At 39.6% G+C, this 13,669-nt stretch overlaps 1 protein-coding gene across 5 annotated transcripts; it reads right to left on the bottom strand.

Moving 5' to 3' along the window:
- Positions 1 to 300: 300 nt before the first annotated feature.
- On the bottom strand, positions 301 to 10,636 carry LOC143034507 (ADP-ribosylhydrolase ARH3-like). Of its 5 annotated transcripts, none has more exons than XM_076200643.1 (9): positions 10,485 to 10,636; positions 8,579 to 8,742; positions 8,299 to 8,398; positions 6,113 to 6,261; positions 5,387 to 5,517; positions 4,744 to 4,856; positions 3,671 to 3,860; positions 3,410 to 3,500; positions 301 to 3,291 (listed from the first exon to the last, which is right to left on the bottom strand). In XM_076200643.1, the coding sequence occupies exons 2-9, from the start codon at positions 8,718 to 8,720 to the stop codon at positions 3,182 to 3,184; spliced, it is 1,026 nt and encodes a 341-aa protein (XP_076056758.1). In that variant the 5' UTR covers positions 8,721 to 8,742; positions 10,485 to 10,636; the 3' UTR covers positions 301 to 3,181. The 5 variants fall into 5 exon arrangements, with proteins under 5 accessions (XP_076056758.1, XP_076056760.1, XP_076056761.1 ...); XM_076200645.1 differs by having other exon boundaries at positions 8,579 to 8,738; positions 10,485 to 10,609; XM_076200646.1 differs by having other exon boundaries at positions 10,405 to 10,523.
- Positions 10,637 to 13,669: the final 3,033 nt, after the last annotated feature.

Here is a 13,669-nt window from a genome sequence, read left to right as displayed (position 1 = left end):
AGGGTGGTTTTGCAATTCATACATCTGGCTGGGCTTGAGCATGGGGTACCATGTACGGGGGCTGAGCAATGTATGCATATACCTTCTGGGCAGTGATGCTACAGGGTTGGGTCATTTGACACCACTGCTGCAAATCTCTTAAGCATACTTAATTTATGGCCAATATTACTTATGCATGGATGGCAACATGGAAAATGACACCTTGTTCCTGCATCTGATAATAGTTACCAAGTCGTTAAGCTACTAAAATAGGAAAGTAAATGCACAATGTATTCTTTCAATTCTATACATTTCAAATTATTTTTCAATTTTTTTTATTAGTATACACATTAAAATATATACATAAAACAATTGTATTTTCCATCAAATTAACCTAACTTGTTGTTGAATTGCTCTTTGAGTCCATGGGTTATGACAATTGAGTTAAAAAGAGGAGATCAATCCTCTTGAGTTTCCACAACAGCACCTCAACCCTGGATAAGCTGTGGTCATATTTATGTGTTGCCAGCGCTGGTCAGTTGACAAGTATGTGCGTGGTTGTATTTACCTGACCACTCTGACTTATGAGGGACCTTTTAGTATTTGTATTGACCAACATGTAACTTACTTATTTTTACCTATATACCAAGGGTCTCTTCTCCCTTATAAGAGAGGTAGCCAGCCAAGGCAAGCATGCACCCACCCATCTGTTTCACCCTCTCATCTTAGCTCCTCATGGATGACAGGTCATCCGTCTCCTGCCCACTACTTGGGTCAAAAAGCAATGCAGCAAGGCACACCACATCCATAGCAAAGCTGTTTCATTTACGTGGGCAACCCTCCTTCCTTGTCCCCTTGAACAAAAAACAGAGATGACTGGGAGAAATAACTTTATACATACATACATATACATATACCAAGGCTTTTTCCCCCTTACAAGGGAGGTAGCCAAAAAGGAAAAGGCATAAAATCACTCCCACCCATTCCATCCCTGAAAACACTCCCCACCCCTCCACCCTCCCTCTTATCTTAGCACCTCCTGGATGACGGGCCATCCCTGCACCTTGTCCACTGCCCTGGGTCAGAAGCAGTGTCGCAAGACACAGCACATCCACAGCAAGGCCACTTCACTAAATCGGCAACCCCCCCTCTGTCCCCCCATGCATAAAAGGAGAAGACGGGGAGAAATCCCTTCGGGCTGCGTCAAATTTTGCTCACACATACTACCTCACCCCCCATCCCCCCCCCACCCATTCCACCTCATGCATCACATCATCATCCATAAACAACCATTCTCCATTCACCCCTGTCTTCTATCCTCTCCTGTCCTTCCTCAACAGACATTCCCCTCTTCCCCAAAGCCCCCTTCACCCCATCCATCCACCTCATCCTAGGACGTCCCCTCATGTTCACTCCCTCCACATCTGCCTTCCATACCTCTTTTACTAGTCTTTCTTCACTCATTCTTTCCATGTGTCCAAACCATCCTAATACTCTTTCATCAACCCTATCTCCCAACTCCCTTTCCACCCCCGTTCTCCTCCTCACCTCCTCATTTCTCCCTCTATCCAGCCTAGTAACCCCCATCATACTTCTCAGACACCTCATCTCAAACACATTCAAACTCCTTCTCTCTTCCTCTCTTATGTTCCATGCCACATAAAAAATATCATCCATATGCAACCATTCTCCACTCATATCTATCCCCTGTCTTCTTCCTTCCTTGCTCAACAGACATCCCTCTTGTTCAAAGTCCCTATGACTCCATCCATCCACCTCATTTTTTGGTTGTCCCTCAATTTCACTCCACCCACTTCTGCTTTCTATGCTCTTCTTACTAATCTTTCTTCACTTATTCTTTCCCATGTGCCCAAACCATCCAATAATCTTCCATCAACCCTATCTCTCAACTCCCCTTCAAACCTTGCTCCCCTCCTCACCTTATTTCTCACTTTATCCATCTTTATGACCCCAACCATACTTCTCAGACACTTCATCTCAAACGTATTTAAATTTCCCCTTTCTACCTCTCTTAAATTCCAAGTCTCTGCTCCCTGCAGTGTCACAGGCACAATCATGAAAAGAAACTATAAAAGATAGTTATAGAGGAAATTTAAAAAGGAACAGCTTCCCACACAGAGTGATAGATACATGGAATAAATTAGACAACGAAACAGTGTGTGCAAACACTATACGAGATTTTAAGAAAAAACTTGATGCTGAGAGATACAAAGACGGGACACCACAAGCATAGCTCCCTTCCTGTATAATACAACTAGGTAAATATAATCTCCCATGTTTTGCTGCATTTCTTCTGACCTGGCCATTGGGCAGGAGACGGGCAAGACCCTTCATCCATTAGGAGCTACGATGAGAGGGAAACAAATGGATGTTGGAATGGGTGGGAATGGGTGCATGACTTGGTTGGCAACCTCCATTACAAGGGAAAGGGGCCCTTGGTTTATTGAGATATGTTGGTGAGTGATTTGTCATGTAGTGTGATTAATATCATTATTTCTCCCCCATTTTGTCTATTTTCCATATGAGGAGGAAGGGTTACCATGTAAATGAAGCAGCCCTGCTGTGGATGTGCTGTGTCTTGCAGCATTGCATCTGACCTGGGCAGTGGGCAGGGATCACCCTTCACCCATGAGGTGCTAAGATGAGAGGGAAGCGACGGGTGGTGGACAAAAGTGGAATGGGTGGCAGCGAGTGCAAGCTTTGAGCACCTCCCAAGGGGAGCCCTTGGCACAACGATTGATAAATTATAATTTATCTATTATTATTATTATTTTCTTAATGAAATGCGATGCATGTTTATGAGCAAAATTCTAGTCTCCACATACAGGTGGTCTATGGGAGTTGTTTGTGCAGAGCTTGTGATTGTTCTCAAAGACTTTGTGCGACCTGTAATTTGTGGTGTCGTGTCTGGAATGGGTGCTGCCAATGCTGCCTCACCTCTCCTAACATGTACAGTAAATATGATTGTAATGATATTAAGCTTTTGATTCAAATTAATTTAACTTTATGAAGCTATGAACATTATTTCACCCCAAAAATGAAATGGCAACAAAATATAATTCTTTAACAAACAGTGCCATACTGAACAATCTACTGCAATCTTCCAAACATGATCCATTCAGACCATCTCATAAAAAGAATGCCTTTTTCCTGACTAAAATAAATTGTTAATCTATCGTAACTACGAGGAAGAGAATTCTAATAACTGGTCTGCTTGAGAAATGGCATGTTCTACACCTTCACAGTGTTTCTGAAGGAAGTGCGGGATTTTCTCAATACCATAATACGCTCCTGAAAGATAAGAAAAATAAAAACATAAACATTCCAGTTCTACCAGACAAAATTTCAGATCACTGCTGATATATACAAAATAAAAGATTTTTCAATGAAAATGAAGAACTATACTTACCAGCAATACTTCCAGCCATGGAGGCTATAGTGTCTGTGTCTCCACCAAGGCTGATAGCATATTTGATGGTCTCTAGAAACTGGTTTTCACTCTAATAGTTATAGAACAGAAGAAGGAAGTCAGAAATCTGTTTTTAATTTTTTTTTCTAATATATTCACCAACTAATTTGACTTTTCATAATTCACAAAACTGACACCTTGACCAATAAACTATCTTTATAAACAGGCATGCTATACTTGGCCTCGATCTGAGTGACACACCTCTGCAAGATATTCATGGATCCTAAGGAAAGTATAGATGGCTGTTGGCACTGACAGAGGAGCTACAATGGACACCCCAAGAATCTGGTCCACTTCTTTTTCTGTGACCTCTTCTCCACGATCTAAAAGACTTTTAACTTTCTTCAATCTTTCAACATATTCTATAGGGTTTTCACCTTCATCAAGGATACTGTGTAAATAAAAGAAAACGTGAGTTAGAATAACAAGATGAAATTTATAAAATAACCGATAGACAATTATGGAATAACAAGGACTATAGAACACAGTGACATTGGCCCTAAGCTAAATTAATCAATCTGTTGCCGCTGTCTCTCTTGCAGAAGAACTGCAACCTCCAGGTGAGACCATTAAGTCATTTAGAGAAAGATATATTTTGTTGCTGTCTGGGAATTGCTAGTGTGAGGTATTGTAGTATGAGGTGTTCTGAGGAATTAATGTAGCCCTCAAGATACCCCCAATTTGACGTGTCTCTTCTGTGTCTTCTGTGGGGTGGCTGCATCTAGGGCAGTTTCAATTTGTGTCCTGGCCTATTCTGTGTTGGTACTGTCTCAATGATGGATGGTGTCCTGAGCATAGGCATGCTTATATGGTTCTTGTCTGATGTGGAAGGGTTTTCTCTGTGGGATTTATATCTGGAGGTTGTTATTGGAGTAACGAGTTTGGTGGTCTTTCTTGAAGGGCTTGTTTAGATATATAGGTGTTAATATGTGATGAGGATGGAATGGGTGGGGGTGGTTTTTATGCCTTACGTTTTTTGGCTACCTCCCTTGTAAGGGGGAAAAAAGCCTTTGGTATATGTATGTATGAATATGTTTTTGTGAATATGATATGCAACATGGTTTAATATCACAAACTCCTCCCTATCTGAAGACTAGGAGAGTGCCTGTCACAGAGGGCTTTGTAGTATGGAATTTAATGAAACATGCCCTTGGTTCAACTTCACCGGTGGCAGGGTTCAAACTGCCATCCCCTTGACCCACTCAGCCAGCAAGTTCCCACTTCTGCTGTGAATGTGCAAACTCTAAAAACTCACAAAGAGTGCTGAAACTTACTCCTCCTCTACTATCTTTTCAACAGCCTCCATCTCCTCAATAAGTTCCCGTAGAAAGTTTTCTTTTTTCAGGGTTCCTTGTTCCAAGAGCAAAGCTTTGTGAACTGCCAGGACCTGTAAGAACCAAAATGCAACACTTTATTGACATGGAGTAAAATCAGGGCCATACAGATGATATGACATAACATGACATGACATGTTATGATAATTATGACTACTGAAGGAGAAAGACAACAAAAAATACAACATAGCTGTGAAATATACACTCATAATCTATAGTTGGTTTTCTTGAGAGAGAGAGAGAGAGAGAGAGAGAGAGAGAGAGAGAGAGAGAGAGAGAGAGAGAGAGAGAGAGAGAGAGTGAGAGAGTGAGTGAGAGAGTGAGTGAGTGAGTGAGTGAGTGAGTGAGTGAGTGAGTGAGTGAGTGAGTGAGTGAGTGAGTGAGAGAGAGAGAGAGAGAGAGAGAGAGAGAGAGAGAGAGAGAGAGAGAGAGAGAGAGAGAGAGAGAGCGAGAGAGAGAGAGAGAGAGAGAGAGAGAGAGAGAGAGAGAGAGAGAGAGAGAGAGAGAGAGAGAGAGAGAGAGAGAGAGAGAGAGGGGGGGGGGTAGTCTGGCCATCCCTTAACTACATCCCAGCCTTCCTCACCTGCAAGACAGCTCCATTATACCCAAGTCTATTGCTGTGAGTCAGCTGTGTTGATTCCTTGGCAATCTTGAAGACCTCTTCTTTATCAAGACTGTACCCAAATAGGGCTACTGGTGCGACCCTCATGGCTCCTGTAATTTCATATAAAATTTGGGAATTAAGTTTGTTCAATTTCTGGGATGACCTATCATCCATGAAATGCTGATCACTTTTAACTTTCACGGACCCTCCTTTCTGCTCCCTTCCTTAAATTTTTCCCTTGCAAACTTTATGACTCCACCTCATGTCTATGTCAATGACTTGATAGAAGGTACTACACACTATGACATGTTTGCAGATCATGCAATAATCATGTGAAGAGTGAAAAACCAGGACTGTAGGTTATTGCAAACATTCATTCATTAAAATCAAAATATGATATTTGGAAATCAAGGATATGTATTAAGTTGGAATTGTGTATTAATTCAAAGCTCGGTATGATAGGATTGAAGATTAGGAGATGGGACCCAATGAGCATTGCTCTTTTCCTGGTAAATACATACACACATACACTAGATGTTACGAGATACAAAGACGGGTCACTACGAGCATAGCTCCCCTTCCCGTATAATACAACTAGGTAAATACAACACACATATGGACAAATAAGTGAGAAGAAAAGGAAGAAAAAATATATATACACATAACAAACACACATGTATATGTACATAAATATACAACACAAACCTCCATTGCCATACGATCCTCTTCCACCAAATTGAATACCAGCAGAGGCATAAACATCCTTAAACTTTGATGCACGGAGATTCGCAAACACTTCAACTACTGACCCACCATAACCCCTTCCTGGCTCAGCGAAGTATTCCTTTACAAACCTAATGAAAGAAACACATTAAGCCATAATAAACAGAAAACATACAATGTTATCCAAAAAAATTTAGTAGTCAAGTGTCCTGAAATTTTAGAATTATTCATCCTGTTACTTTGTTATGATAGATATATTATACTAGAGTATAACCACAGTAAACTGGATAATTTTCAAATTATACTATTGCCTGCCAAGCAAAATGGTGAAGCACAAGAGAGGAAGATCCTCATATCTTTCACTCCCATTACACATCCCTTTCATTCCTTCCCCCATTAAAACATGAGGAAATTGCATGTTCTTCCCCATCAATACTGCCAGTTTGTTTTAGTGCACCCCTTTGATTCTTCTCCAACTGTTACCCATGTACATTTTCATTTCTTGAACCACCTGACCATGAACACTTGTAGCTTCACCTATCTCCATTCATCCACTCACCTTTTCCTTGGAGTAACCTTTGCTCTCATTCCCAGCACCACCAAATCATGAATCATTCAAAGATATACTCTCATCACATTCTCACAACATCACCAAACTATCTAAGTTCTATCCTTTTTCTTAATCTCATCTGTACCCTAGTCCACTCAGTTACAACAAAATAAGTATTATCAAGACACCGATGCTGGCATTCTTATATACAGGTACTTGTGTCTCATAATACCTACACAGGTGTCATTGTATCAAAGAGGTTAACGGTATTAGCTTGAGATGTTGAGAAATAATTTTATTTAGGCATTTCCTTTTAATGTGTGAATTGTATTTAAACTTACAATATGGTTAAAGAAAAAAAAAATTAATTGATGTTTGATCTCTTCTAAACTATTTTGTAACTATTATTTCTTGTGACATTACTAAGGTTCCACAATGAAATAATGATTTATATTTATATTAACAAAGCCATATAACATTTCGAAGACTTTGGAAAGGTATATGATCGGATGAAATTGAAAGTAAATGTGGGTAGAAGTAAGGTGTTGAGATGTATAACGGGAGAGGGTGGCAGCAAGTGAAGTAAATCTTAGCAGCAAGAGGTTGGAGGATGTGGGAGTGACTGCATGCCTTGGTTGGCTACCTCCCTTGTAAGGCTCTTGGTATTTAGAATAGATTAAGCTCTTTAACCTGAAAACTACAACATACATACGATGAACAGCATGTATCTGCAACAATCACATAATGTGAAGGGTTTTCTTAAATTTGGCAATCTATATTTCACTCCCATGTCTTAAAATGAAGTTTGGCACATCAGGGTGAATGAGTCCACACACTACACCTACCCACCCATACATCCTTTGTTCTCCTCAAACATCATTGAAGAGGCAAGTCAGTCACCTCTGTATGACCTACAACCATCTACTCATGGTGCAAGTCATAAGCTAATTTACACAAAAAACATTCATATGAAAAAGGAAGAATCAGCAGACGATTGAAGTAGCGGCGGTGAGAAACAAAGTGTGAAAATTTTGTAGAAAAGTTCCCCATTGCTTACCCATGCATGATCACCGCTTCCTGCTTGCTACTTTGAAATGACAAAATGTGCAATTTCGCTACACCACCACGCCTGAACTAAGGTAAATAATTAACTAATATTTTGTTTTCCTATACTTTTTCATACACTCACTTTATAACCATAAAACTTTCTTTTGAGAACTTTTTGTTAACCCCAAACAATTGTGCACCATGGGTATGACCAATGAAACCCTACTGTGTAGTTATTGAGTTAATTTTGAAATTCATTTTGAAATATATCTAATCATTGAAAGAATGAAGAATCCTTGATACAAAGCAGGAATCCATCTTAACAACCCTAAGAGGAAGAGCCATCAGGGATGCCCACAAAACTCATGACTGAAGTAAATTAGATTATCCAGTTGCATGGAGGAATTGCTCAAGGAAACTGTAGAGAGTGGTGTCAACATATGGGTGAACTAACACCCGCCCCTTGGGATATCCTCCCCATTGATGATGATGTACATACACCTCCATTATTTGCCCTGAAGTTAATCCCTCAAGCAATTTACTATCACGTGACAAAAGAAAACTTCCTTACTTTATGGCCATATCCTTAGCATCAAATGCTTTCTTATCTATGAGGGACTGAGCAACACATCTGGTCATGGCTGTGTCATCAGTGTATCTCTTGAAGGGCACTGCAACAAGTTTCATCTTGTACAGAGGAGTGAATTAATCATGACTCCACCTGTGGCTGTCATACCAGGAGGAGTCTCTGTTTTATAAACAAATAAACCATAGGCAAACTTATAGTCACTGGCATTTGTGACTCAGGAGCAAATAGCACTCTTAACCTCCCTTCATGTAAAAGGACTTACAATTTAGCCTTGGGTCTGCAAGTTTCGTAAAGTACTGATTAAGAAGACGTTTTGTGGTAGGTGGTTCGGCCTCAAAAGGTGCTCCGAGACAGTCGCCAAGAACGGCACCCACCAAGCATCCTCTAAAACGACTTGCCAACATTATTTGTTCTGATGAGGTCTTGCTGCAAAGATAAGGAAATAAGCTCAAAATAGAATGTGATACTACAGCATATATATCAGTTTATTGGTCAATTTTTACATTCTCACATGCAAGGCATGGAGCTACTATAGATTACTACAAAGCCACATATAAGCAAAACTGCATGTTTTGGGATACCGTGAGTCTACGACTATAGTATTTTTGCCAACCTCTTTTCTTTTATATTCTGGCAATTGTGACCTATTCTATGTTTTGGCACTCTTCATGCATACACACATATACCAAAAGGCCCTTTTCCCCTTATAAGGGAGTGTGGGGGGGGTTGCCCAATCCGGGCATACACTTCACCCATCCAATACCTATTTGTTGTCCCTGTAATCTTAGTTCCTTGTAGATGAAGTCATCCCTGTCCATTGCCTACTTCTGGTAAGAAGCAACACAGCAGAACACAGCTCCTCCATTGTAAGGCCTAACAATCAAAGACGATTTACCCCTACCATTTGATTGTATGGCCACCTTCCCCAATCATCCACTTAAGAATTTACAGAGCAGGCAAAGAATCTCTCTGCCTCTGGGCAGCAACAATTAATTAATCATTCATTCACATCAACATCTTGCCACCTTCCTTCCCCTTCATCCTATCCATTCATTATATTCTCAGTCTTACTTTCAATTTTACTCCATTCACATTTATCTTCCACACTTTTTTTACTAGTCTTTTTTCGCTCATTCTATCCATACATGTACTCAAGCCATCTCAGTATTCTTTAATCAACCCCAACTGCCTGCTCTTCACTGGAGGCAACACAGCCAGGGAGGAAGCAGCGGCAGTTCCTGTGACTGAGGCATGCTTGCCAAGATCTCCATAGGGTAACATAATCAAAGGTAACCTCCTCAGTACTCACTCTATTCATCCTCATAAACAATTTAGAATCTAAAGACGACAAAAATGGTTTTTTTCACACAAAAATTTCTTAGCAGAAAATTACATGGTATTGATTATTGGGAAGTGTAATGCATGAGACTGAGTGTCTTTGGGGACCACAATGGAATAAGCTTACATGCTTTTTTGCGTTATCCTTGGCAATTGTAATTATTTCAAGCTATGTGTTCTTTTCATTATCTGCACTTCATGTGTTGTATATTGATTCATTGCCAAATTATTATTATTATTATTACTATTGCCCTTATAATGATAGAACTACGATGGAAAACAAATATACCAAATGGTTTGGTAAAAATTGTAGCAAACATTGGGTGATTGTGCCATATTTATACATCACCTAATAATATGATATTTTATTAGGTGATGTATAAAATTATTCTAAAACTCAATAAACAGCACTATTGTCACTTGTCCTCTACATTTCTTCTATATTATAACTTGTTCAGAAAAAAAATCTGATCAAAACCAAGATACTGTGGGAATGATTCCAATACGAAACCCTAAAAATACCAAGTTAAATTGTCTTGGTTATCAATATAATTGTTGGCACCCTCCTTACCCTCGTAAGCCTTCCTTTGGAATAATTAGTGTTTCACTGTAATAATCTTGTATGGAACACTTACATTCTTATGATAATTCAAGCCACATCCCTCAACGAACTACCTCCCTTATTCCTGTTAGGTATACTCTGATCAAAATAATAAAATAAAAAATTCAAGACATTGACTAAGTAATAACCTTCAACTATGATAGACAAGTGGTGTAAAATAAGTGTCATGTAATGTTTGCAGAGAAAAACGGGACACAAAACAGCTTACGACTCAACAGGTTCAATTCGTGATGTTTGGCTTTTCTATCGCCACACATCTATTAGCGACGATTCTTGTTTTTCAATGTCTCTAAAGCGTTTCGTTTTTGTTTTTATTTCCTGTATTTACACACATCATTTATACTCGTACTTATCCAATCTTTTGGTTCAGCATACTTTCCTACACCTTCTAATATTTATGTATTCTTTTTCTTTTCTGTATTCCCTTTTTCGAATAAAAATATTCCTGCCATTTGTTTCTCATTACTAACGAGTCCTTGCAATTCCTTTATTTAATTTATTTCATCCTGCAGTCCCAGACTAAATATTACAGGGTGAAGTAAGTTATCATTACATACTCTATGTTGTGTTTCTGGTGTTTTGTTCTAAATAACGAGAGGCAGTTGCTTCTTGCTCAGTATCATGCTATTAATTTAGATCTATTGTCGTAGTAATTTTCTTAATCTTTTTATAAATATCCAATGTTTTCTTATCATTTCTTCCTCCCACTTTTTGTGATCGTCGATATGAAAGTTTACATGTAATGTAAACAATGAATTTTGTTCAAATGTTCCGGGGTAACATAACTGCAACGTGCGAGACTATTGGGATTTTTATGCTATTCTCATACCAACATAAGTGTATTCATCAGACATGAACAACAAAATACACAAGGGGTTACATGCAACAGACATGCGCTTAATGAGGACCATAGACATTTAAACAAGACTGGACAAAATCTAGATAAAGGTATAATAAACCAAGAAAAAGAGTTGTGGAATTACAAAAGGAGATAGATGCTACACAAATAAGGAAATAAGGTGACCAGGACATACTGAAATAATGTGAGAAGAAAATGGAAGTGAAGACCCAATGGTAGAAGAAAAGGAGGAAGACAAGAAACGTTGGATAATCTTGAAGAAAAGAGAAACAACGGCGTATTTGAAAGATTGGCAAGAATGGATCGAGAAGACTGACATTACTGACAGAACTTGCTCTTCCAATGGGTTGAGTAAGAAATACGTGAATAATAGTATATATTTTCAATGCTACGAGCGTGTCTTTTGAGGGGGTATTGAATGCCTTGACGGAGGCTCTGAATCATTCCGTATTTCTGGATTTTTCCAAGGCATTCCACACTGTACCACACCCACAACTATGTTACTATTGAAAATGGCGGAATCCTCTGGAATCAGCAGATATATACTGGAATGGATTAAAATATTTTTAACTCGTAGGCAGCAACGTATTATTGTCAACCAGGAAATATCGGAATGAAGGCCAGTAACCAGTGCAGTACCCCAGAGGGTCAGTACTTGGGCCCCTGTTATTTACCATATTTGTGAATGACATCCTATAACAGGACAATTTTGTATCACTATTTACAGACGATACAAAAATATAGTGTGTGGGCCTACACTGCAGTGGTGAGCACACACATTGTCTTCGGAGATATTTGAACTCGCTCCAAGAATGGACTGGGGCAAGGTGTACGAAATTTTATTCATCTAAATGTAAGGTTCTCCACTTAGGGGGTACAATCCCCATCACAGGCCTATAAAACCAAAAGAGTCCTTGATGTCATTAAACACACTTAAGTATCTAGACAATGCTGCTTTTCTTTGCATGTACGTGAATTAACCCCGTCCACAATTAGAATACGCATCAGCAACAAAACTGGTACCAGAACTATCCCACCTTTCATACTCTGCCAGACTCAGAACACTTCAACTACCAATTCTGCATTACCGAAGACAAAGGGCGGACATTCTCTAGGTTTTCGAAATCACAAAAGGTCTCGATCTAGTCAACACTAATGACTACTGCAACACATGTGGCTTCTCAATGTTCGAACTCAGCATGGTACATGACACAAAAGGTCACAATACAAATACCAAGTCCAACACTCCCACAGCGTCAGATCAAACATTATCTCAACTGGAATGATGAAGATGCGGAACAAATTAAGAGAGAACCACCCTGACAGACATGTTCTCCCACTGAGTCAGTTAATTAAGCCAGCCTTCATACAAGTTCAGCGACCTACAGCTACAAACAACCACCTTGGGTACGGTCTCTATGACCTTAACCTTTCCTATGTAAAGAGCTGGGGTTGTTCCTATGTGCGTTCCGCTTTAGTTTGGCCGCGGTTAGCGCTCCCAAACTATTAAAGCTTAAAAGACAAGTTCATAACGAAGTAAAGTCTGGTTGGCCACATACTATACACAAGAAAAAAATTCGTAAGCCACATCCAAAGTGTAGGCCACATACTATACCGGCACCTATATTGCTTTAATAGTTTGGGAGCGCTAACCGCGGCCAAACAAAAGCGGAACGCACTGAGGAATACGCCCAGCTCTGTTTATGAATGATCTTCCCAATGCACCCGGATCCTCCTATTTATTTTCAATTATGTGTATCACGACTATGTACTTGATAAAGCGAAACGTCGTACTAATAAAGGCTCCATTCTCACATTGTGTTTATTTTGATAAATGCATTGATATGTGTCGACGCTCACAATCGTCGTTTAGTCTTCCTCTAAAGTTCATTCCACCCACTACTGCTGATGACAAAAATATTAATGATGGTTATAACAATAGTGATGACGATAGTAATAATAATAAAAGCTACAATAGTATTAACAATGTTAATGATAAATTATACATACCACCCATCCTACATCCACCCAAAACACATTTATTGTCATTTTTATCTTACCTCCTTTGTAAATAAAATGGTGCCCTTCTCGCCCACGGCTCGGGGCAGAAGCACTGTGGCAGAACAGAACCTCCACGGCATGGCCCGACGGCGAAGCTGGTTTACCCCCACTGCTTCTTTACATCTTAACCCAACTTCCTGCATCCGCTCGAGAATTTGCAGAGCAGATGAAGCCCTACTACATCAATTTATCATCCATTCATGACCAATATCTACTCATCTATTTCCTCTCCACTCGGCGTTCTTTTAAAACTAATGTCACTCTCAATTCCATCCATTCGTCCTCATTTTTGGTCTTTTGGAGATTCCTTCATCAATTTCCGCCTTCCACACTCATTTTGTTAGTCTTTCTTCAATAATTCTAAATACCCAAACCATCCCAACCCTATTGCCAGCTCTCCACCCCGTTCTCTACCCTACCTCCTCTCTCCTCACCATCCAGCCACATGTCCAGCCTTCTTGAACACATCAGAT

This window comes from Oratosquilla oratoria, chromosome 17, assembly GCF_046742065.1.
Source record: "Oratosquilla oratoria isolate Oo_2021 chromosome 17, ASM4674206v1, whole genome shotgun sequence".
Taxonomy (NCBI): domain Eukaryota; kingdom Metazoa; phylum Arthropoda; class Malacostraca; order Stomatopoda; family Squillidae; genus Oratosquilla; species Oratosquilla oratoria.
Note: the sequence above shows the minus strand (reverse complement) of the source record. Positions and strands in the feature narration are given on the sequence as shown.

Bases quoted from the DNA above. Each gene is read 5' to 3' on its own strand.
- LOC143034507 (XM_076200643.1), bottom strand. From the start codon at position 8,720: ATGTTGGCAAGTCGTTTTAGAGGATGCTTGGTGGGTGCCGTTCTTGGC. The intron at 3,861-4,743 runs GTAAGTTTCAGC...TTATTTACACAG, and splicing joins GAAAAGATAGTAGAGGAGGA to TATCCTTGATGAAGGTGAAA. The intron at 3,292-3,409 runs GTAAGTATAGTT...CTTATCTTTCAG, and splicing joins CATGGCTGGAAGTATTGCTG to GAGCGTATTATGGTATTGAG.